Source organism: Pteropus vampyrus, unplaced genomic scaffold, assembly GCF_000151845.1.
Source record: "Pteropus vampyrus isolate Shadow unplaced genomic scaffold, Pvam_2.0 Scaffold223, whole genome shotgun sequence".
In the NCBI taxonomy this organism is placed as follows: Eukaryota; Metazoa; Chordata; class Mammalia; order Chiroptera; family Pteropodidae; genus Pteropus; species Pteropus vampyrus.
The window spans coordinates 1,421,703-1,444,773 of NW_011889004.1; the positions used below are offsets into that span (position 1 = coordinate 1,421,703).

A 23,071-nucleotide genomic window follows, 5' to 3' on the forward strand; every position below is an offset into this window, starting at 1 on the left:
GGTCACATTCCTTCTGGGAGATGGTAATTGGCAGCAGAGACTTGGGTAGACACAGAGTTTTTAAGTTAGAAGAAGCTTATAGGCCCCTGGTATTAGATGGAGCTCCATGAGGGCAGGAGAGGGCAAGGCCGTGCTTACCTGGACCTGCCCAGTGCCTAGCCCAGAAGAGAAAGAAGAGTAGAGATGGGCTTCAGGCCTACAGCCATATGTTCTTCTGTTCATATGGCCACTGTGGGATAAAGGCCACTGTGGAGGTGAGAAGCTTGTCCTTCTGGCCTGGGCTTGGGTCTGGGGCGAGGCCAGCTTGCTGGATAGGCTTCTCACCAACTGCTGCCCCAGCTCCAGAATCTGAGGAGCCCGTGTCAGCGCCTGCTCCCCCTGCCATCCCCATGGGGGCTTCTCTCTCCCCAGCTTTGGCCTGGCCCCCGCTGCCCCGCTCCAGGTCCATGCACCGCTCAGCCCCAACCAGACTGTGGAGATCTCCCTGCCTCTCAACACAGTGGGCTCGGTCATGAAGATGGAGCCTCTGAACAACCTACAGGTGTGTTCCGGGCAGGACAAAGAACCCCAGTCCTTACCCGCCCGCCCACCCCAGGGGAGGAGTCTGGTAGAAGGTCTGGGACCTGTCCTGTATTGGCAAAGGACTGTGTCTGAAGAATTATGCTCTTGGCCACAGATGTGATGAGGAGGCCCAGGCAGAGGGGACAAAAGGGTGTGGTTCCCATGGAAGGCATGTGAGGGAATCAGCTCAGGTGGGGGATGCAAGGAGCGAGTAAGCCCTTCCTGGGGCCTCAGAGGTAGACTCAAGCATCAGGGACCTACTCGGGGCCCCCTGTTCCTAGGTGGCCGTGAAGAACAACATCGACGTCTTCTACTTCAGCACCTTGTACCCCTTGCATATCCTCTTTGTGGAGGACGGAAAGATGGGTGAGTTGTGAGGGCACCCCTGGGATCCCTAGAATGGTGGAATGGCTTTGCTCCACAACAGCCCACAAGTTGCTGGCTCCTCTGCAGAGCCTGGAGCGAGGGGCACACCTCCAATGGGGCTGCCAGGGTCTGATCAGGCCAGCTGTGACCCACTAGGGGAGCCATGCCACACGAGCTATGGCTCCTGAGTTCTCTCTCAGCACTGCCTGCAGGCTCTAGACAATCATCACATGGGCTCCCAGAGGCAGAGAACTCAGGCCATGCCTGACACCTGATGCCCATCTCCTGTGCCCTGACTGGAAGCACTAAGAAGACTCATCCTAGGACCCAGAGTGCTCACTCCGAGCCAGGCGCTACATGGAGCACTTTGCCCCTCTCATCTCTTAGTCACCACAAAAGCCCTGTAACATAGGCTGACTAATGAGCAGGCTGCTCGGGACCAGAGCAGGGGGAGGGCGTATGTGGGTGCTGAGGAGAAGAGAACTAAGGCCCAGAGGCAAGAAGCCTAGAGTCTTTTGGGAACAGCACCAGTGGCCATGGCTTCACAGAGCTGAGGGTTTGTTTGCTCAGGGAGGTAGGAGAAGCTGTGGCAGAGCTAGTGCCTGTCCTCAGCTTCAAGGCAGATCCATTTCCTGCTGAGTATTATTGAGCAGGGCCACGAGTTTATCAGTCTCATCTTCTCTTTCTCTTCCCCGCAGACCGGCAGATGTTCCTGGCGACGTGGAAGGACATTCCCAATGAGAACGAGGCCCAGTTTCAAATCAGAGACTGCCCCCTCAATGCAGGTAGGACTCCTGAGCACTTCCCCAACCCTGTCCATATTACCCCTTGCCTGTACCCTAGGCCCTCCCCCATTGCTGACTGGGGGCCTTTTGACACCCAGAGGCCGTGAGCAGCAGGCTGCAAAGCAGCAACATCTTCACAGTCGCCAAGAGGAACGTAGAGGGTCAGGACATGCTCTACCAGTCCCTAAAGCTGACCAACGGCATCTGGGTGCTGGCGGAGCTACGCATCCAGCCAGGGAACCCCAGCTTCACGGTGAGGGCCCCTGCTCCTGCCCTACCAGCCCCGGGGCTTCTACTTCCCTGTCTCGGGCAGCCTCTCCTACCCCACCTCCCTCCCAGGCCAGGGGTCAGCTCTGATAGGGGACACTCTAGCCTAGGTAGGCTGGGGTCCCTTTGAGCCTAGTGCAAGTAAGCATCAGAATTCTGTCACTGGAAAGGAACTTAGAAAACTTTGAACTCAATGCCATCAAGTCATCCAGGTAAGACACCAAACTGGGTCTCAAAATGAGTTGGACTAGAAACTTCTGTAAAATTGGGCCCTGTGAGGTGGCACAGTTGCCCGAGGCCTGCCTAACTGCGGTGCGGCACTGCTGGGCCCAGGCCCTGGCCCTCTTTTTCCTGCCTGCCTGAGTGCCCCACCTGGGAGGACAGTGATTCTGAGCAGCTCGTCCTTCCCAGCTTTTGATCAGACCCCAGTCAGGACACGGCTTCCACATAGTGCGTGGTTGTCCTGGAGGCTAAGCTGCTATTCCAGGCCCCAAAGAGCACCAGGCTTTGCTTCTCCCCCTGCACCTGAGTCTCTAGTAGGCATGGCCCTCTAGATGCTGCTCCCTGGGCCCTGCTGGCGGCGTCGGCTCTGTGGTTGGGCTGGGGCTGCTGGGGCGGCTTCGGTGGTAGTAATTTCCGTCTCCCTATGTTTGGTTGCTGCATGTCCACCTTCCCTGCTGGTGCCCGTGGTACAGGACTTGGAGGTTAGCAGATTGCTTTTCTCTTCCTCTTTCCCCTCCTTCCTCCCCAGCCACACCTCGCCCACCCTGTCTCCTGGCTTGGCTCCAGTGCATCCCCGGCTCTCCTGGCTTCACATCAACCTATTGGTCCCCAAATCCCGGCAGACATGCTTGCAGGTTGCAGGCAGGAGGGCATATTGCCCTCTGCTGACACCCCAGTGCTTCCCAACCAGGTGGCTCCAATTGAGGAGCTGATACCCCCACTTCTCAACACAAGGTGTGCACAGAGCCCTTCAGGAGACCGGGGCCCCTTGGAGCCACTGCTGCTGATTTCCAGAATGCCTCCTGCTCCTCCGCCTTCCTAATTGCACCCTTCAGAAGCAGTGATTTTGGCAGAAGTGGTGGTGGCACTTGTCTCTCCTCTGCCTGTGCTCTCCAGGCTCATACTGCAGTCAGAGCTGAGACAAAGTTTCTAATGTACCTGCTTCCTGTACAGGAAATCAGGAAGAACCCCCAGCACCCCACTGTCTCCCAGAGCAGAGACCTGCTTCCTCCCAGCCCCCGTGCCTCCTCAAGGACCTCGGTTACCCATGGGCGGTAGGGATCTAGGCAGCTCAGCAAGGTGGGGGCCAGGCACTCCCTGACAGCCTCCGACTGCTGATTCACAATGCTTGCCACAGGGCCCGTGGTGGCTGGGCTGACAGCAGGTGTGTGGGCTGCAAATATATTTGGTCCACACCCAGCTGGCTGTGGCAGCCGCCCCCTCTCCTTCACCACACATCTGCCCCAGCCGCACTGCTGCCACAAGGCCACGTGTGCACACCACACTCTTCTATCTGGTTCCCATCCTCTCTGCCTTCCCCACGTGTTCCTTCCCAGCCTGGTAAATGACAGCCCAAGAGAGGAACCCCAGGAATGAGCACAACCCCTCTCTCCATTTGCAGCTGTCCCTGAAGTGTCGAGCACCAGAGGTGTCCCAGCACGTGTACCAGGCCTACGAGACCATCCTCAAGAACTAAGGCCCTGTCCGGTGCCTACCCCAGCCTTCTCCCAGCCCAGTGAGGAGTCCCCTGGGGTTGACAGCACCCCCATCTCCTGGGAGGGGCCAGGGAAGACTCCCAGCCACCTTGGGGCTCCCTGATCCTGACTGCAGGGCCTGCCCGGGTCCAAGAGCAGTGCAGCAGCCCTCCTGGAATGAAATTTCAGTGTACTCCCGAGCTCTGGGGCTCCCCTCTTCCATTGCTTCTGACACTTAGGGTCAGTTGAGAGGGGACCAAAGAGACAGCTAGAGCAGCTGCAGAAGCTGGACAGAGAGACCCAGTGTTCTGTTCCTTTTGCTGGGGGCAAGTGTGAGGTTCCCTCCTCAGGCTCCCAGCCTGGAAAGTGCCCTACCCCTGTCTCTCTTGGGTTGGTGTTAGCAGCCGTTTCCACTTCCCATTCTTTTGGGATGGCCCCTGCCAGGCTGTCCTGGCATGTGTGGAAGGTCCCCTTGGTATCCGGAGAACAGTTATTTCAGGGTCTGGGACTCCCAGGGCCTGTACCCCCACACCCTCCCTCCCTGCATCTGCCCCATGCTTGGGCCCAGTAGCTGTGCGAGTGGCGCCACAGCCTCCTGAGAGCTGACCTGCATGGTGAAGGCCAGGCAGAAGCTCCCAAAGCCCCTGCCTGGGGTCCTACTCCCCTGGCAGTTGCTCCCCAATCCTGCCCCTGAGGCCGGTCACTGCCTGTGATACATTCCTCTCTGTCCCCTGGGCTCCCAGAGCAAAGACAGGGCTGAGGGATGGGGAACTAGGGCAAGTGGGTGCCTCCTGTCCAAGGTTTCTTTGGGGTTTCTCCTTAGTGTCTGCTGCCCTCCTCCCGGCCCCCCGAGTGTCAGTTATGTCTGACAGAGCATTAGGTTTTCCTGTTCCTGCTGTTTAATAATAAAGATTCTGCTTTTGGCAATCACGGACACTTTTTTCCCCTCTCCACCAAATTTGAAAACTGCCTCCAAGTGGTTGAGGATGGGCTGCCGAGCCCTGCAGTAACTATATCTAATATATATAAAGAGACTATATATTGTATGTTTACTCTTATTTTCAAAATGAGAAAGTGAATAAAAATGATGAGATCAAGCATGTCCCTGGCCAGTGTGTCAGGTCCTGCCTGAGACTCTTCTGGGCGGGGTCCAGAGTATCCTACAGTCCAGGGTCAAGGGCTTGAGCTGTGTGCCCAGCCCCTCCTCTGGCACTCTGAGGACCTTTCCCTCCACCTTTCCCTCCACCCTGCCCTTAAATACTGACTTTTGGGGCCTACTGGTCTCCCTGGCACCTCTCCTAGAGTAGGCATTTTTGATGCCTACTCTACCCAAGCAGATGCCATCACCTTTTGCTGTTGGCCTAGAGGGCTGACATCTGTTTTAGTTTTCCTCATCTCTCTGCCTTTAGGGAGGCTCCTGGGAGTGACTGTGGAAGAGAGAGTATGGGCAGGCAAAACAGGTAGTTTGGCACCAGGCTTGTCTGGGCAGGCCGTTCCCCACCCTGCATCTTCGACTGGCTGAGTGTGGGTACTAAGCTACAGCCGCCCCAGCTGTCACCAAGGACTCTCCATGTATCCCCAGTCCTGGCATTTTGTTGGCTCCCAGGAGAGGGCAGCCAGACCCTGGACAGGGCTCTGACAGGAGAGCTGCCAATGGGTTCTCAATGCCTTGCCGGCCAGTGGGCCATCAGCCTGCTTTGGAGGGAGAGGCAGCCTGGTGCCCTTGCCTATTTTAGCCACAGCCACTCCCTGCAGTCTGCCCACCTCCGACACATGTCTACCTTCCCAGTTGCCTGGGGACCAGGCATCATCAGGGGCACCTAGCCCTCTACTGCCCCACCTCTGACCCCTGGGTATTGCCATGCTGTCTTAGGGACCGCAGAATCTACAAACAACTAAGGCTGTTGATTGCACAACCCTAGTTGCCACATCACCTGAAGTCTCCAGGCTCAGAAGGCCCTGCACAAACACAGCTGGAGGCCCCTCTGGCTGTGGACTAGAGGAGCAGGGTTTTGAGCACTTGAGGAGAAAGACTCTCACCCTGGCCTGCCATGTCACCTGCTGCCCCTGACCTGCTGGGGGCCCAGCTTCCACCCAAACACCCTGTGAGTAGACTGCTGGCTCAGCCATCCAGAGACCTCAGAGCTTTCTGTGCCCACCCCTCCACCGCTAAGGGCAGAAGAGTTGAAGTGTAAGGTGGTTATCCCCAGTGGGGTCATGATGGGCAACTTGAGGCTCAGGGCCAAGCACCTGGAATGAGGAGGAAGCTGATAAGAAGGGCTGGCCTGGTCATGGAACATCTTGGTTTCACCCTCCTAATTCAAGCTGTGCTCAGTCCTCAGGCGATCGTGGGCAAGACCTTATCATGATTTTGCCTCTCCTCCCACAGCGCCCAGCATGATGGGACCCAGAAGTCTTAATGTACTCAGGGAGAAATGGGCAGAGCATTCTCACACTCAGTTCCTCAAGCCTGGGTTTTACCACTTTGCTGTACCAGGAAATCATGCATCCGGGGCCACCATTGGGGGCCCAGACCTTTAGAAGAAGTGCATTAGGGGGTATTCAATCTGTGCTCTTTGGCTTGTCCCTCCCTCACCTCAATGAGAAGCCTTCACGTGCCTCCTCCCCACCTCACATGATACTCCCTGGTCCTAGTGTGCTCAGGCCTCCCCACTCTCAGGGCCTGATGCCTCTCAGGGACCTTGGCATCCTGCAGAAGATTCTCTAAGGTCCTAGACCTTCCCAGCCAGTTAGGGGAATTCAATGATAGCAGCCAGTTATTTCTGGAAAGTTCAACAAAAACCCAGGGGCCCAATGGGTGCCCCTGTGTGCCAGCCACTGTGCTAAGGCCTGCAGCGTGACCTCATTTTACATTTTTTAATCTTCGACTAGTGGTTTGCTGTTTTTGTTCTTTTATGGAGAGAGTGATTCTAGACCATGGTAAGATCAGCCACACAAAGGATTGTGGTCTCTCTCCCACCCTTTCCCAGTTCTTAGTTTTCCTTCCTTAGAAGCAAACATTATTGCTGAATTTGGGGTTTTTTCCAGAAATATTCTATGCATGTATGCAAGCAAATCCATGGAGATATTTCCTTAACAAATGGTAGCACAGTCTACACTACCAGCACTTTCCTTTTCTTACCTATGTACAAACACCCACCTCAGTATTCCTTGTGCAGATGGGCTGCCATTAGCCAGTACCAGCTGATGGACATACAGGCTGTTTCCATCTGCTGCCAGTCCAAGCAACAGTGCAGTGAATATCTTCCTACATAAACTCTTGCTCATGGGCACAAATGTAGCTGTAGGATCTAAACCCAGAATTGCTAGGCTAGAGAGTGTAACATTTTATATTTTATATTTTAGTTCTTTTGAAAAGATAATGCATTAACATGGTTCAAAACCCAAAGGCAAAAAAAGGATAGAAGTGAAAAATTCTTTATATTTCTCTCCCCAAAGGAACCAATGTTACCTTCCAAAGAGACTCAGTGATGTCTAATATGGTTTGTACCCTTTCGATACACAAATGGTAGCATGAAATACACCCTGTTCTGCACCTTATATCTTGGAGACTTTTCCATCGTCAGTCCATCATGGAGAGAGTCCTAATGGCTTTTTATAACAGCTGTGTGATGTTCCAGCGAATGGCAGTACCGTGAACCAGTACCCCCACGATGTCCATTGAGTTGTCTACGGTGCTGTTAGTACAAGTAATACTGCAAAGAATATTCACTTTTATACATCGATAACTTCCTGAGATGGAAATTGCTAGGTCAAAGGTAGGTTTGTTCATAATTTTGATAGCTGTTGCGAAAAATTCTTGTTTACACTCCCACTAGCTAGGAATGAGATGCCTGTTGCCCTGCACTCTCACAAACTCAGCATATATGCTGTGCGCCCAAATGATGGGTGAAAAATAGTGTCCTACTATGTTTTAAGCTTGCCTCCATTCATGTATTTTTGAGCCATTTAAATGTCCTTTTCTTTGAGCTGTCTTCATATTTTTGCCCATTTTTTTAAATGGTTATTGGTCCTTTTCATCCTCATTTGTCATTATTTCTCCCCATTTTGTTACTGCTTTTTACTTTGCTGAAGTTTTTTTTAATGTAGTCTTCTTTTAATCTCTTCTTCTTTCTAGTACTTGTCTGATCTTAGTTTTTGCATTTTGATCCTGTTCCATCTGGGCTTTATATTAGGGATGAGGTAGGGATCCAAATTCCTCTTTTCCCAGATGGTTACCCAGTTGTCTCCACACAATTTACTGAATAATTCATGTTTTCCCACAGATTTTAAATGTCATTTTATCATATACTAAATTTCCACATATATATATGAGTACTTTTGTGGATTCTGCTCTGTACCAGAGAATTTGTCTATTCATTGGCCACTGTGTTTTTAAAAAAAGTATTGTATCTATATTTTCATTATTTATAGTGTCCTTTTATTTGCCTTCTTTGTTCCATTTGAACTTTAGAATTTGTCTTTTAAAAAGAATTGATGGTATTATTTTTATTTGAATCACATCAAATGTTTATATTAACTGATGGAGAATTGACATTCTTATAATGATGTCATAATATTAATATTTACATATAAATACAAGAATAGATGCCTTTGCATTGGTTCATGCTTTCTTTGATGTCTCATTGTAATGTTTTAAGTTGTCTTTATTAAAAGTTCTTGCATGCATATTTACTTTTTTAAAAACTTTTTTAAATACTTTATTAAAGTATAGTTGGCAGACAGTATTATATTAGTTTCAGGTATGCATCATGATGATTCAATATTTATATACCTTACAATGTGATCACTACACTATGTCTACTAACCATCTGTCACTGTGCAAAGTTATCACAATATTATTGACTATATTGATTTATTCTTGCATAGATTCATGAGTGTTTCCTCTCTTTTGCTTCTTTTTATAAATGGGCTCTCTTTATTCTTTTCCACATATATTTATGAACTAAATATACATTTATAAATATATAGAAATGATACATAATAAAATAAATAACAAATTATATAATATATAATTTTCAACAAAAATACATAATTTATTCAGTTTTTACTTAGTTTTGCCACTCATGTGCTGTTCTGTCCCCAGATCCCACATTCCATGTGGTTGTCATGTCTTCTGAGTTTCCTTTGGTCTGTGACACTTTCTCAGACTTTCATTGTTTTTCATGACTTTAATTTCAAGGAGTAGTGGCCAGGTATTTTCCAGACTATCCCTCCGTTTGGTTTTGTCTGATGTTTTTTTCATGGTGAGACTTGGGTTATGGGTTTTTGGAAGAAGACTTAGTGAGGTGCCTTTCTTGTTACGTCATCTCAGGGCTACACGCCATCAACATGCCATCGTTGTCACATTAGTCTGGATCACTTGGCCAAGGTAATGTTTGCAGCTTTCTCTACTGCGAAGTTTCTTTCTCCCCCTTTCTGTACTCTGTGCTTTGGAAGCAAGTCGTAGGTGCAGCCTACACTCTGAAAAGTGAGCGGGGGCAGGGAGTAACAGCAAAAATTATTTGGAATTCTTTTGTAAGGAAGATTTGTTTCTTCCCCTACACTTATGTATTAAATCATTTATATTAGTTTGGAGTCACAGAAATCTATTTTATAATGTGGATTTAATCCAAAACCACATTATTTTGTTGCTTAAATTGTTCCAGCCTTGGCCATTGGGAACTCTTTCAGGTAGGCTCTTTTGTTTCTTTTTGTATATTCCTTACTTTCCGGCATTACGAGATGTTCCAGACTCATCTTGTATTTGTGCTGCCCCAGCTCTAGGATCAAACATTTCTCCAAGAATCCTAGTTCCTTTTATTGGAGGTGGTATTAGAAACCAAGATGTGGGTGCTGGGTGTGTTTGTTCCTCCTGGGGTGGCACTTCTAGGCCCTCTCAGCGAACAGAACAAGGAAATGCCTGTGTGCATTCTTACCCAAGTATACACGTGTGCTCCTCCATTATGTTTTGTACTTAGTAATTATTTGCATATAAAAATAAAATTGTTTTATATGTTCAAGTTTTGTCCCCTCTAGCCTTACTGAATTGTCTTGTTTTTCTCTTTGTATCACCTCATTTCATCCTGCAACTTTATGCAGTCAAGACCATTATTATCCCATTTAAAGAGAAGGAAACTGAGGCTCAGAGAGTTTGAGTAACTTGAACAGATGACACACCCTGCGAGAAGGTTTCAAACTCAAGAAGTCTCACTTCGGCAGCCTAGAAGCCCTGTCCCTGCTGCTTTCTTGTGTCCTGATAGCTGTAAGACCCACCCTGGCCTTCAGGAGCCTGAATGGGCAGTGGCATTATGATGGTGACCAAGGACCTATTATGTGCCAGGCGTCTGCACGGTAAGGGGTACCTGCCCCCCATTCAGGACCCAGGGAGGTGAGTTACTGCTGGAACAAGTAGCATGGAGCTGTGGTTAATAGTCAGGACAGACCATAATTGTCAATGCAATGGCCCAGATGGCTGGGCCAGAGGAGTCCAGAGCGAATCCCCCTGGGAGCTGGACACAGTCCAGGATACTTGACCCCAGAGAGTATCCAGAATCAGGCCAGCTGGGAAGAAGCTGTGTGGCAAAGGTTGGGTGGTGGGGGGCACCCACCTGGCTTTGGGAGGCTGTGGGTAATGAACTTGGGGATGCAGAGTTCCTTACCTGGTGCCTTCCCCTAGCCAGGCCCTCTTAACTGTCTCCCAGCCTACCCTACCTTCTGTGGCTAATTCTCCAGGGCTCAGCTTAGTTGTGTCTTCAGGCCTTTCCTGAGCCCCTATCCTTGACCAAGCTGGTACATCACTGGGGTTCCCTCAACCCTCTAAGCTTGCACAAGCCTAATGCTCCTGTTTCCATCTGCTGTGCCTGGCTGTATGTGTGTGTGTCTCACAAGCCGCAGAGGGCAGGCCATGTGCCCAGTGCCAGGTCTCATGTGCTGAAGGAGCACACGTGTGGATGCTCGGTGGGTGTTCTCTGGAGTACTACATGGGAGGATATGAGGGCCATAGGAGTGGTGGTACAGCAGATAGCAGCCAGGCTGCCTCTCCTTGGAGAAGAAGTGAGGGGATTCATGAGAGAAACTCTGAAATTTACATTACATGTAGACAAGCAGCCCAAGGTCTCTCTGGCTTGCTAGTCTTTAGGAAGCTGGCACTGGCTGCCCACTTATGTCACAGCTCGGCTCAGTCCCCACAGTGACAGAGCTTCCACCTCAAAGTCCCTCCCCACAGGGCCACAGGCTCCAGCTGACCTCCTCCTGAAGCCTCTCTGGTCCCTGGACCCAGATGAAATTGGCTTCTCAAAAAGTCAGGCTTGGTGGCCCAAGGTCCTGGGTGCCAATGAGTTTTTTGTTTGTTTGTTTTTTGGTTTTTGGGTTTGGGGTTTTTTTTTAATGCCTACAGCACCTGGTATTTCTAGGTGGTCTCCCATCCAAGTACTAATCAGGCCCGACCCTGCTTAGCTTCCGAGATCAGATGAGATCGGGCACATTCAAAATGGCATGACCATAGACTTCCAATGCTTATGCTGCCACTTTCCTGCTAGAAAATTTGGGGCAAATCATTGCATCCCTCTGAGCCTCAATGAGCACACAGCAATGGGTCAGGGCTTTACACATCACAGGTCTTTGATAAATGAGAACTATTGCTAGTGATGCTGATGTGTTTCCTAGGGAACACGTCACCCCTGCAGAGTCTATAGGACTTCATGGGAACTTTAGGACATTACCTGTCCAGGGTGTTCTCCATCATTCCAAAACTACATACTGAGAAACCACACTGGAACTCAGATATGCACCCCCACCAGCCCTGTTCGCTGTTCCTGAAGAAGCCCTGCCCAACAAGGCACTCAATTAGAAAGTGAAGCAAGAAAGGTTTTCCAGAAGAAGGACACCCAGAGCTGGCTCCCAAGGGTGGGAGGAAGCAAGAGAGGGTGCTCCAGGCAGGGAAATGGGCCCCACTGAGGGCCTTTAAGGAAGACCAGTGTGATGTGTGCCCCACACCCTGCTGCTGGGTGCCAAAAGGAAGGGGGCCTTGTTCTCCAAAGGAAATGAGATGGCTCACAAAACCCATAAGCCTGAGAGGGAAAAATCAGGTGAAGGAAAAATTCATGGCAGGAAAAGAAGATGAAGTCAGGAATCTCCACTCACTGGGCTGGAAAACCTGGAACAACTGCCAGAAGCATCCACAAGTCTGGCTCTGAGCTCCCTAGTGGCTGAGGAGAAGAGTGAAAACGGACCCAGTTCCCTGATCCAATATGAGAGGATGAAAACACACCCAATACTCTGGACAAACACCAGCTGCTCCCTGGAGGATGCACCCCCTCCTCACTTCAGGGTTTAGCTCCTCCTCACCCCTCCACTTCCCCCAGGCTGGGATGTGCATGTTTGTGCTCTTACAGTTCCTGGATCCCAGGTGTTCCAGAACCTTCTCTCCTAAGGTAGGGCTTTAAAAAAAAAAGAAAACCCATTTCAGCACTCTGGCAAGCAGTAAGGGAAACCCTTGGTCAGCACAGAAACAGAGAAGTCTGGTTTTGCCCAGTACGTAGGCATCTGGTCAGAGCCCTGTCTGCAAGGAGGAGGCAGGCAGAGGAGAGGGGAGCCGAACAAACCGAGACTTTCCAAGCCTGATGGAGAAGGAACTTCTCACCATCCCCAGGAAGGGAGGATTTGGGCTTTGAGGGAGCTACAGGTGGAGACTCAGGCAGAAAACTTGGCCATAGCAGTGAGAGAGGTGGTGTCGACCATTTCTGGATCTTTCAGCCTTGTTGGGACAGGGATTCCGGGCTGAGCTGCTGTGATCGGGTGTGCACTGGGCTTCACATCCTCTTTCCTGCCCTCCCTCCATGACTGCCATTTGACATATCGTTTAGTGCTGGCCATTTGCTCCTGTGGGCAGAGGAAGGTGGGAGGAGGGCTCCTAAGAGGAGACCACAAGGCTGCAGTTCAGGGGCCACCCATTGCCCTCCAACTTTGAAGAGTCCCCTCTCCAGCCTGTTTTCTCCTCGCAAACGGAGATACCAGGTTGAGGCTGTAAATTCAAGGGTCACGTAGGTAATTGCTTAGTAAAGGGCCCTCTGCTTTGCAGGTTCTCAAGAAATGGTGTCTGGTTTTGATAGATACGGAGCAGAGCGCCAGCGCAGTGCGGCTACTCCCCCAAGGTCACACAAATGGGGCCGGATCCGACCCCAGGCGGCCTGAGTCCAGTGGGCCGGGGTTTGTCTGGAGCCAGCTTCGGGGAGCGGAATTTGGAGGAGCGAACGCGGACGTGGGCGGGAAGGGCTTCTATTTTGGAGCGGGTGAGAGGGGAGCGCCGTGCGCGGGGGGTGCTGGGTCCCTCCCTGGGCTCCATGCGCCCCAGTCACCTTCCCGCGACCCTTCCCGGGAGGGGCGTCCCGAGCGAGTAGGGGGAGGTGGGAGGGGCGGAGGGCGGTTACCTCATCGCCGCCTCTGGGAGGCTCTGCTCGCTCGCTCGCGCCGCCGGCTGGGGCAGCCACTCCGGGCGCCAGAGCGAGAGAAGGACGGAGGAACGGAGTCGCCGAGAGGCACTGCTGACCCCCGAGCTCCGCTCCGCTGCGGGACCCTCGCGGCGAGGAGGTCGGACCTTGGTGCTCTGGGCTGCCCACGGCGCCTCCAGTCGCGCTGCGGGGTGGAGGTGGTGTCTGCGCGCGGCGCGCCGGGTCTGTTCTCTCCGAGCTTCGGCATCCCCGGAGCTGCTCGTGCGTCCGCCGTCGGCCTTCTCGGCTGTCTGCCCTTCCACTGCCGGCCCAGTCGTCCGGCCTGGCCTCTCCGGGCCCTGGATGCTCCAGGGGTGATGAGGAGCGCAGCAGAGCTGGGGCGCACGGGGCAGGGCGCGCGGGGCGCACGGCGCGGCGCCGGCCCATGAGGCTTCTCAGCACCGGGCGCGGCAGAGCGCGCGGGCCATGGGGGGCAGCCTACGGGTGGCCGTGCTGGGCGCCCCGGGTGTGGGCAAGACGGCCATCATCCGCCAGTTCCTGTTCGGTGACTATCCCGAGCGCCACCAGCCCACAGACAGACCGCGCCTCTACCGTCCTGCGGTGCTGCTCGATGGCGCCGTCTACGACCTGAGCATCCGCGACGGTGACGGCACTGGCCCGGGTCAGAGGCCCAGGGTTCTAGAGGTAGCGGCTCCAGGGGCAGAGGGGCGTGTGAGGGCGTGTGTGTGTGTGTGTGTGGGGGAGATGCTCGGTGCACACGTGCGTGTCTGCATGGACAGCCCCAGGGTGCCCAACTGCTTTTATGGATTGAAGGATGAATGTGTGCCCTGGTGTTTGTGTGTCTCATCCCTTCTCACTGGCTTAGAGGTGCACCAGACCAGGCCTGATGTCGGGTGATTTTTGCAAAGTGGCTTTTTCTCGCTGACATAAGCGCCTCTATATCTGCTTCCACTGGTGGGTCTGGATCAGTGTGTGGCGAAGCATGCTTGTGCTTCCCTAAAGGGTGAGCTTTATGTGTCTGGGGCCTTGAGCAGAGCCACAGTGCAAGAAGTTGAGGCTAGACGTAGGGGTGTATTTTTGCGGGGGAGGGGGCATTCCTGTGACCTGGAGCAAAGACTCATTTAGTAATTTGTGCAAAGTATAGGACAGACTGAATCCTTGGAGCTGTATGCCAAGAGATGAAGAGGCAAGAGCAGGCAGAATTAAGCAGGGTTTCCAGGAGGGGTTGGCATTTGGGCTGAACCCGTAACCATGAGTGAAGTTTGGATTAAAGAAAGTGGCAAAAGCATTCCAGGTGGAAATAAGAGCATGTGCTTGCAGCTGCCAACACTCAGTGGTCGTTGAGGACATGGAGATACGTGCTTTGGAATTAGTCTTAGGAGTAGTAACTAGTCAGGGTGTGGAGGGGAGGGAAGGATCTAACGTGAGTGGAAAGCTGGAAGGAGGAGGAAGAAACTAGAGGGTGGGCTGAGAGAAGACCCAAGGGAAAGAGGGCTCATGGTTGATGGGCTTCAGGCCAAAAAGTTTGGAGATTTTTACCCTAGTGGCCATGAGGACCATCAGCCCCAGGGAACTTGGGAACAAGGCTCACAAATGGAGACGTCCAAGGCCTGATGTTGAACTCTGGGTTTAGCGTCAAGGCCCTTGCAGAAGGTCAGGGTGTGGGAGAGTGGGTAGGGGGCTCCAGCAAACCCAGCCTCCCACCCCCAGGAGTGGCCGGACCATAAGGACTGGAGCTTGCAGGACACAGACGCCTTCGTTCTGGTCTACGACATCTGCAGCCCAGACAGCTTTGACTACGTGAAGGCGCTGCGGCAGCGCATCGCGGAGACCAGGTGAGGATGCGGCAGGAGGTGAGGGGGGAGGGGAGCATTTGCCAGTCTCTATGGGCCTTTGCCGCAGAGGAACGGTGGGCTCTTCCACCTTCATAGCCTGGCTTCAGGCCTGCCAGGCCAAGCCTTTGTCCATGTAAAGGTCTTTGGGCCACAAGGGTCTGGTGTTTGCCAGGGGTATCTGGCCACAAAAGATGCTCCTGAGTGTATATGCCCATTGGGGGAATTCTCCAGCCATAGGGCCCCCGGCACTGGGACGCTCATTCCTATCTGGCCCACAGGCCGGCGGGCGCACCCGAGGCACCCATCCTCGTGGTAGGCAACAAGCGGGACCGGCAGCGGCTGCGCTTCGGGCCTCGGCGCGCACTGGCCGCCTTGGTGCGCAGGGGCTGGCGCTGTGGCTACCTCGAGTGTTCTGCTAAGTATAATTGGCACGTGCTGCGTCTCTTCCGCGAGCTGCTGCGCTGTGCTCTGGTTCGCGCGCGTCCTGCGCACCCAGCCCTGCGCCTGCAGGGGGCGTTGCATCCAGCACGCTGCATCCTCATGTGACAGAATTGGACAAGGAAGCCGTTGGGATAACTGGGCAGTTTGACTGGAACCACCAGGGACCTGGATTGGACAAGCTTGCCCAGCTTCTCTCAGATTGGACAAGATAGTCTCCTCCCTTATTCGATGAGCAACATTCCTACCCAATTTCCTGGGCGACAGAACTCTCTTTGAATCTTGTTGGACCCAACCATGTCCTTAGCCCCATTGGACAAGGTCAGTCCTTCCTGGAACTTCAGAGTCATGACCCTATTGGGAGGAACAGACTTGACTATGAATCTAATTGGGATCTCTCAGACTGCTCCTGGAGCTTCATTGGACAAACTCTTTTTAAGTCACACCTCTCGGGAGGTAATAAAGGAGGAAAACAATTCCTGTGTACTGGCATTTCTGGGATGGGAAGGGTACTTTTCAAGACTGGTGATCAGAGGAGCCAGGCTTTGTTCCTGGCAGTTAACTCCAGAATCTCAGCATGTAATGAGGGCTCCCAAATGGGTGTCATAGCCCCAAGGCTGAAATCCCCAAGAAGCGGACACAAGTAGCTAGAACAAAACTTTACTGTCAGGCTCTGCAGGGCCACAGGACCTCAGGAGGGGTCCTCATGGGGCTGGCCCAGCCTCCTCTAAGGCATTCAATAATATTAGTAATTAAATAGCAATGCTCATCCCCCAATCGGAATGTACAACAGAGGTCCCATTGTGCCATGTGGTCCCAAGGGGTCTGGTCCCATGAGGTCTGGTACCCAAGAGGTGCAGGGGTGGGGGGTGTTCCCTGATGCAGAAGGGTTAAGGCCACAAAGGAAAGGAGGAATGGGGGCCTGGGGTTAGCTGGGCTGGTCCATCACATCCAGGAATCTGGCTCGGCCCTTGGACTGACTGAGTGCAGGGCATGCCAGGCCCCAGGCTCCATGGGTCCAGATGGGCGGCGGGGACCCCTAGGAGTGGGGATTCGTGAGGGTTTTCGGTCTGGCTGTGTGTCCATCCGGCCCCGTGCCCAGGTCCTCGGGGGCTCAGGGCCAGCCAGGGGGTTCCCAGATGCATCTGGCAGCACCCCCACACCAGGGCAGGGGCTGCCTTCATCAGAAGAGCTGGACAGGGCTAGACCTCGGTGCCCAGGCAGCCCATTGGCCATCCGGCCAGAATCCCCCGATTGGCCACACTTGCCGCCCAGGACACTGAGGGACGAAGAGGAAGAGCTGGAGGAACAGTAGGCTGAGTCAGGAGGGTCTGGGGCCCGAGCTGGGTCAGGGGCTGGTCCAGTGGGGGTTCCACCAGCAGCAGCCTCAAGGGCTCGGGCGTTGGCCAGGAACTCCTCTTCCAAGCGTCGAAACAGTTGCTGTTCATGTTGCGGGTCAAGCTCTAGAGGGGTGCGGAAGACGCTGGCTGGTGTGGTGCCCAACTCTGGACTGGGGCTGGAGACCCGAGGGGGCCGAGGGGCTGCAGGGCTGCGGGCTCGAGGAGTCTGGGGGCTGCCCCTGCCAGAGCCCCCACTGCCCCTGCCCCTTGGCACCCAGGAGTGCTGCCCATCTCGGTCCCTACGCACAAGCAGCACAGCCTGCTCCTCACGGCTCTGGCTCCGGGCCCGCCGGGCAGGGCTGGGGGCCAAGAGCTGGGATCCCTTGCCTCCTGGGGCCCCCCGGGGCCGACTCCGATCTAGCTGGTCTCGGGACTGGCTGCGAGGGGCAGGGGGCCGTCTTGGGGAGGCCGGGGTGCCTGTGGTCAGTCGTCGGCTGGGCCGCTCTCTCCAGGGACCAGTGCTTGAGTCGTCGCTGCGGGCCCCAAGGGGACCACTCTGGGCTGAGGAAGCTGAGGAGTCACTGTCCCCGGAATAGCGTCGGGAGCGGGGATGGGGGGGTAGCTGATCCCGGGCCCTGGGGCAGGGGAACAAGAGAGAGATGGGGCATCATGGAAAGAGGACTGGCGAGTAGAAAGGGCAGGGGGAAGAATGAAGACGCAGATTTGTGGTTGGCAGGGGGTGGGGAAGACACCTGTGGTGCTGTGGGAGGTATTGGTGGGGGTTGACAAGGGCTTCTGTCTGTCCTGGGGACTTCCAGGGAGAAGTGAGAGACTTTGCAGCCGCTTCCTACAGCCAAGGCCCCCACCCCCACCCTCACCCCAAGACAGAGGAAGAAGCAACGCCTCCAGGGCCCTAAGCTCCCCCTCCCCAACCCTCCTGTTTCCTGGGCAGGCCAGGAGAAAAGCAGGGTTAGATTGGCCACCACCCAGGCCCAGGGCCCGCCCCAGCTGTGTTGTTCATTTGGTTGGGTTGCCATGGAGAGGGGAAGCCAGGCCCGCCCCCACCCACGGGAACTTTTCCCAGGGTGTGAGTCACTCTGGAGCACAGCCTTTTGTCATCCAGTCCAAGGCAGACGCTCCCACCCCCACCTCTAGAGCCCTTACCCCCATGTTCTCCTGCCCTCTCACCTGAGTGGGGTCTCCAGCCCCTCTTTTGAACTGCGTAGACTAATGGGTGTCACTTCGGGCCGGGAGCCCCTGCGCTCAGCCCCTGGGGCTGGGCTACCAGCTCGGGGGCTGGGGGTGGGTGACACCCTCTGGGGGGAGAAGGTACGGGTCCTTGGCTGGGGTGGGCGATGGGCTGCCAGGAGAGAAGACAGAGGTGGCATGTGAGAGGTGGAGCCACAGAGATGAGCCCCCTGCCCGCCCACCTCTGCCGTGGGCACTGACCGGTGGAGGAGCAGCGGCAAGGGTCATGCTTATCCAAGTAGTGCTCCAGTGTGTCCCAGCCACCACCCACACGCACCATCACGTGGCTCCTCAGCACCTGTGGGAGCCCCACAAGGGTCGGTCACAGCCTGTCCCATGGGCCTGGCAGCCCACCCCCTGGGTTCCTGCCTGCTGGGCAGCCCCTCACTCTTACTCGCACAAAGATGAGCAGGCTCGAGTCTCCCACGCGGTACTTCCCCTCCGAGACCTTGATCATGGGAAATTGGTCTGGGCAGGTGCAGTGGCCCAGGATCTCCCTTACCTGAGGCCAGAGAGGAAAGGCTGGAAGTCAGGGATCCATCACTCCTCCTGGAGGTTAATGTCAGCGACTCCAGGGTCAGGAGGAAGTCCCTCCAAGGAATGGGGGCATGGAATGTGTTGCCCCAGACTTGGGTGCAACCTCTACACTTGACCTTTCACAAGCTCTGCTTCCCCTTTGGCTATCAGGGGTCAGAGAAACTGACCAGATGGTGGGGCTGTGGTCAGGCCAGGACCTGATACCCAGGTGAGGCGCATCTCCAAGGCCCCTGACCCTGGGGGAGCCCTGGAGCAGTCCTCACTCTCCCTTCACTCGCTTCACAGACATGAAGGTTGAAGTCCACAGGGAGGCCAGGTTCTGGGAGGAGGCAGGTCACAGGACATGAGTGCAGGGGGGTCTACACCACAACGAGATGGGGTGCCACAGACACATGGGGCATAGTACATACCAACATGCACACACAAGTCACTCACCTGTCAAGTATACAACTGCCCACAAGTCCCTCTAGGCCTAGAGCTGCCAGGCTGGCTATGTGGGCAGCCCCGCCTGCCTCCCCACTCACAGCAAAGCCAGAGGAAATGAGCAGGTGGAGCCTCGGGTGACCCTGGCCCAGGATGGGTGGGGTGGCAGCCTCTGCCCACATCATCCGGCTATTCCCCTCCAAGACGGGCACATTGTAGTCCTAACCCCTTGATAAGAAGGAAACTCTTGGCCTGGCTGCGGGAGTATCAGGGACACCTAGGTCCTGGGAGAAGGAGGAGGAAGCTGGGGGCAAGGTCCGGCACCTCCTATGCTCAGAGTAGAACTAATTCTGCAGCAGCTTTGGGCTTGGCTTCCCAGATAAGTGATATGTGCAGGGCCCCAGGGAGTGGGAAGGGCCCGCAGAGCCCCCTGGGAGCTTCCCTAGGCACTCACTGAGCCCCTACTGTGTCCCAGGCACCTTGCCCAGAGCCAAGCATCACAGGCACCCACTCAACCTTGAACTCCATGCTGTTGTAGATGCAACTATCTAGCACTCAAGTGAGGGAACAAAGAGGGGCTCAAATCACGTGGCCTCTGGATTAAAGAATACACAGCACTTATCTGGTGCCTGGTTAGCACATAAAGGAAGGGGGGCAGTGATGCAATGGAGCCCAGATTTTATCCCAGGCCAGCTGAGCCGTGTGACTTCACCCAGCACCTCTCCCTCTGTGGGCCTGCTCATCTCCTTGGAGCCGGGTATACACTTGGTACTCAACACCTGCACCCTTTCCATGGGGCAGATCGTCCTGCAGAGAGGTTCAGGGACCAGTTGTGGGCACTGGCTCTATTGTCTGGTCCCCGGTAGGGTAAGAGCATAGCAGGGCCTAAGGGACTCACCAGCTCATCGAGGTTGCGCAGGTCACTGGGCGTCATGCGGGGCCCACGGGTCGGAACCCCGGATGCAGTGGCAGTTTCTTCGGTGTCCTCCTCAGCAGCGGGGGCATTGGGGGCTGAGGGTGCCGCGCGCAGCTCCCGTTCAATCTCCTGTTCGAACTGCACGAGGCGTGGGGCGAGCAGGCCGAGGCGGGCCCCGCGCCGCGCCACCTCCAGCAGGCAGAGCACCACACTTTTCTCGTTCTTCCGCAGCACCAAGTCCTCAGTCTCAAACATGAGCACTTCAGGCACACCCAACTCTGTGCGGCACCAGCCGATGAAGGTGGCCACGTTGTCGCGGGCCATGAAGGAGCCGGGCGCCACGCTGTGCATTTGGAAGGCCACACCGCGGGCCGGGCGGGTAGCAGCCAAAGCACGGGCGGCCTCAGTGACAGCATTGGCATGTTGGCACAGGGTGGTGCCTGTGGCCAGCCCTGTCAAGAAGCCATCGCCACCACCGGGCAAACCCAGGCCGTACAAGGCATTGAGCCACTCCGCCAGGTCCTCCTTCATGGCCTCCACGTAGGCCTCACTTGAGCGGAACGGCCGCACACTCTTGGCTGCTGAGCCCGCGATGCCCGCCACTGGGTCCGCCATGCCCGGGCCAGCCAAGTCACTGTGGGCAGGAATACAGGTCAGGATTGCTATGAGGACCCAGCAAGCACTCGGTACAGACTAAGCCATTGACCACCTGCACCTACCTGTCATTTCAGGCCAAATGCCTGGGTTTGAGCCCTGGCTGTGAGAAACTTCTCTGTACCTCAGTTTCCTGGTCGGCAGAATGGGCACAATATTATCTTCTTCCTCCGACCTAATGGGAATAATTTTATAAATTACTTAGTATCTGTGTTTGCTGTTTGGCTTTTGGGGGGAGGATTGGGGAACTGGCTGGGTCCTCCCTCCCAGGCACGGAGGCTCCCATCCTTACTGCCCTATGTGACAGGGTTAGAGCTGAGCCTGAGAGAAAGCCCGCAGTTGCAGACTCATAGTGGACAGGAGAGGAACCCAGGTCCCAACTCAGGGAGGGGATAGCCCCACTGCTCAAAGGTTCTGCCAACCCCCTCCCACCCCCGGAAGGTCCTGGGTCCTCCCTCAGCCCCCTTCCCTAAAGACTGTCATTATACAAACGACATAACAGTAATAGTAACAGTGACAGTGGCCAGTGCTAACCGCGCAGTGATATCTCCATTTTACAGGTAAGTAAACTGAGGCGCAGAGAGGGTAAGAACTCCGTCAAGGTCGCAGAGAGCAATGGCTGGTGGAGCCTGGGCCCACGGCGCTGGAGCCCGTTGCTGGTCCCATGCGTGATCAGGCAGCCCGCTGGCCGGGGCCAGGCCCCGCCTCCGAGGAGCCTCCCTAGCACCCAGCCTAGCGTGTGCTGCCGGGACTCAGGATGGCCTCCGCCAGCCCGGCCTGTCCTTCCGGACTTTGGCCCAGAGAGGGTGCAGGGCTTCCCAAGGTCACACAGCCCCGGGGAACAGAGGCCGCCGCCGCCACCGGGTTCCCCATCGGTGCGCACCCGCAGGGCGGGAGGTGCTGGGGGTCCCCCGCGCTCACCTGGCTCATCCCGGGGCCTCGGGGAACATCGCCCTGGCGGGGGCCGGATCCGGGCCGGGCCGCCGCAGGGAGGCGCCGCCCGAGCCACAGCTGATCCCGGTCCCGCCGCCGCGGCCGCTGCGCCAGCCGTCTCCGCCCCGCCTCCCTGGAATTCGGATCCGGCCCGGAGGGGGCGGGTGGGGCCGCGTGCTCTTAAAGGGGCCGCGCAGTTCTCGGCCTGGCAGGGCGGACTAGGGGAGGAGCTGTAGACTCCTGACGGGGGGCGGGCCAGGAACCCGGTCTGTGACTAGAAGACCAGGCACTCCCAGCCCCTGGGCAGAAGCGAGACCAGGGCCCCCAGGCGACCCTACTGGCCCAGATGTCCCATCCCCATACAGCCTAGTCCCCCCACTTCCTTCCACCCTCCTTGGTCTCCTAGAGAGGGATTTGGACGCTTCTAATTGCACCCCTTCTCCTATAGTGGCCTCCTTGGAGAAGGCCTCTCTGTTCCCCAGAAGAACTCAGGAAGCGATAGAGGCTAGGGGCTGCAAAGTCACCTCCGGCTGGAGTGGACCTCTCTATATCAGATAAATGAGGCCGCCTTACTCTGAGTGGTGAGCTTTCTACCTGAAATGTCAGCCTCAGAGAATGGGAGGATGGCCCCTGCTATGCCCACTGGGCGTCCTGCTCCACACTGAATGTTCATTGTTAGCCCTGAGGTTAGGAGAACCCCTTTCTCTGATGAGATCACTGAGGCTCAGAGGGTAGGCCGGTGACTAAGAGGCCTGGGGCCTGACTCCATGACACTTGTCCTGCAGGCAGAGAGACCAGTCCTGACCACTTCTGGTCCCACTTCTGGCCTGTGAGTCAGGCACTGAATTAAAGGGTGAGGAGGGTATGAGCCAGCCTGATCCGCCTGGCTCAGGAGGGTTAACCCCCACTGGTTTCTTTTCAAACTGCAGGGGAGGGACCTGGCTGGGATCAGCGGGAAATCCTGCCCCCTGCTGCTGCTGGCTGGGCGGGGACCTCAGGCCTGGCTGGGCAGCAGCCTTGACGGCAGGCGGGGTCAGCTCAACAGGGGAAGAACTGCTAACAACAGTCAAGGCTCAGAGCTTTAATAAAGCTCAGACTGTGTGCAAGGCCTGCTCTGTGCCCTTGACCTGAAGGAACTGGTATGTCACCTCTCTGAGGGACACTTTTATGCTCAAATGAGGGCTCAGTCAGCTGGAGCCAGGGTTTGAACATGACTATGAGGGGTATACCCTCATTCTGGGATCAGGGGCATTTATTAAGTACCTACCGTATGCCAGACTTCCTGGTGCCAGGCTCTTCACGTGTATTTCACCGGGTCCTCACGACCTTTCAAAAAGTGGGCTCTCATCCCAGTGCTTTGGATACCCAGGTGGTGCAAGCCCCACTCTGCCCTCTCCTCCAGCTCCCTCCTCTCACTACAGAATGAGGAAGGCCAATAACTAGAAATAGTAATAGCTGACACTTGACAAGTAGTAGTAATGGCTGACACGTGACACCTGCTGAGTCTCTTGGCACTAGAAATCAAGAGCAAAAAGCAGGAAAGAAACAGTACTTGTTGTTAGGGCTTGGAGGCAGCCCCTGGGCTGAAACAGGAATGAGGTGTTGGGGAGGAGACTGAG

At 55.1% G+C, this 23,071-nt stretch overlaps 3 protein-coding genes and 1 pseudogene across 3 annotated transcripts in view; 2 read left to right on the top strand and 2 right to left on the bottom strand.

The window, feature by feature from the left end:
• AP1B1 (adaptor related protein complex 1 beta 1 subunit) overlaps window positions 1-4,607 on the top strand; it is a 48,665-nt gene extending 44,058 nt beyond the window's left edge. Inside the window, exons 15-20 of the mRNA XM_023538442.1 lie at window positions 412-541; window positions 843-927; window positions 1,626-1,712; window positions 1,811-1,965; window positions 2,675-2,683; window positions 3,604-4,607. Of these exons, the coding sequence (XP_023394210.1) occupies window positions 412-541; window positions 843-927; window positions 1,626-1,712; window positions 1,811-1,965; window positions 2,675-2,683; window positions 3,604-3,678 (541 nt within the window). The 3' untranslated portion in view covers window positions 3,679-4,607. The remainder of the gene's footprint in view (window positions 1-411; window positions 542-842; window positions 928-1,625; window positions 1,713-1,810; window positions 1,966-2,674; window positions 2,684-3,603) is intronic.
• A 6,459-nt stretch (window positions 4,608-11,066) lies between these two features.
• Window positions 11,067-11,185, bottom strand: LOC111747453 (annotated as a pseudogene).
• A 1,937-nt stretch (window positions 11,186-13,122) lies between these two features.
• On the top strand, window positions 13,123-15,877 carry RASL10A (RAS like family 10 member A). Its single transcript, XM_011373365.2, has 3 exons — window positions 13,123-13,812; window positions 14,839-14,963; window positions 15,242-15,877. The coding sequence occupies exons 1-3, from the start codon at window positions 13,594-13,596 to the stop codon at window positions 15,507-15,509; spliced, it is 612 nt and encodes a 203-aa protein (XP_011371667.1). The 5' UTR covers window positions 13,123-13,593; the 3' UTR covers window positions 15,510-15,877.
• Window positions 15,878-16,045: 168 nt separating this feature from the next.
• On the bottom strand, window positions 16,046-21,596 carry GAS2L1 (growth arrest specific 2 like 1). The gene is made up of 7 exons (XM_011373366.2): window positions 21,441-21,596; window positions 20,585-20,694; window positions 19,848-20,499; window positions 18,384-18,491; window positions 18,191-18,287; window positions 17,930-18,101; window positions 16,046-17,376 (listed from the first exon to the last, which is right to left on the bottom strand). The coding sequence occupies exons 3-7, from the start codon at window positions 20,478-20,480 to the stop codon at window positions 16,347-16,349; spliced, it is 2,040 nt and encodes a 679-aa protein (XP_011371668.1). The 5' UTR covers window positions 20,481-20,499; window positions 20,585-20,694; window positions 21,441-21,596; the 3' UTR covers window positions 16,046-16,346.
• Window positions 21,597-23,071: the final 1,475 nt, after the last annotated feature.

Coding starts and splice junctions, on each gene's coding strand:
- RASL10A (XM_011373365.2), top strand. CDS start 13,594: ATGGGGGGCAGCCTACGGGTGGCCGTGCTGGGCGCCCCGGGTGTGGGC. Junction 13,813..14,838: donor AGAGGCCCAGGGTTCTAGAG/GTAGCGGCTCCA, acceptor TCCCACCCCCAG/GAGTGGCCGGACCATAAGGA. Junction 14,964..15,241: donor CAGCGCATCGCGGAGACCAG/GTGAGGATGCGG, acceptor TCTGGCCCACAG/GCCGGCGGGCGCACCCGAGG.
- GAS2L1 (XM_011373366.2), bottom strand. CDS start 20,480: ATGGCGGACCCAGTGGCGGGCATCGCGGGCTCAGCAGCCAAGAGTGTG. Junction 18,288..18,383: donor GCCTGCTCATCTTTGTGCGA/GTAAGAGTGAGG, acceptor GGGCTCCCACAG/GTGCTGAGGAGCCACGTGAT. Junction 18,102..18,190: donor TTGCCGCTGCTCCTCCACCG/GTCAGTGCCCAC, acceptor CTCTCCTGGCAG/CCCATCGCCCACCCCAGCCA.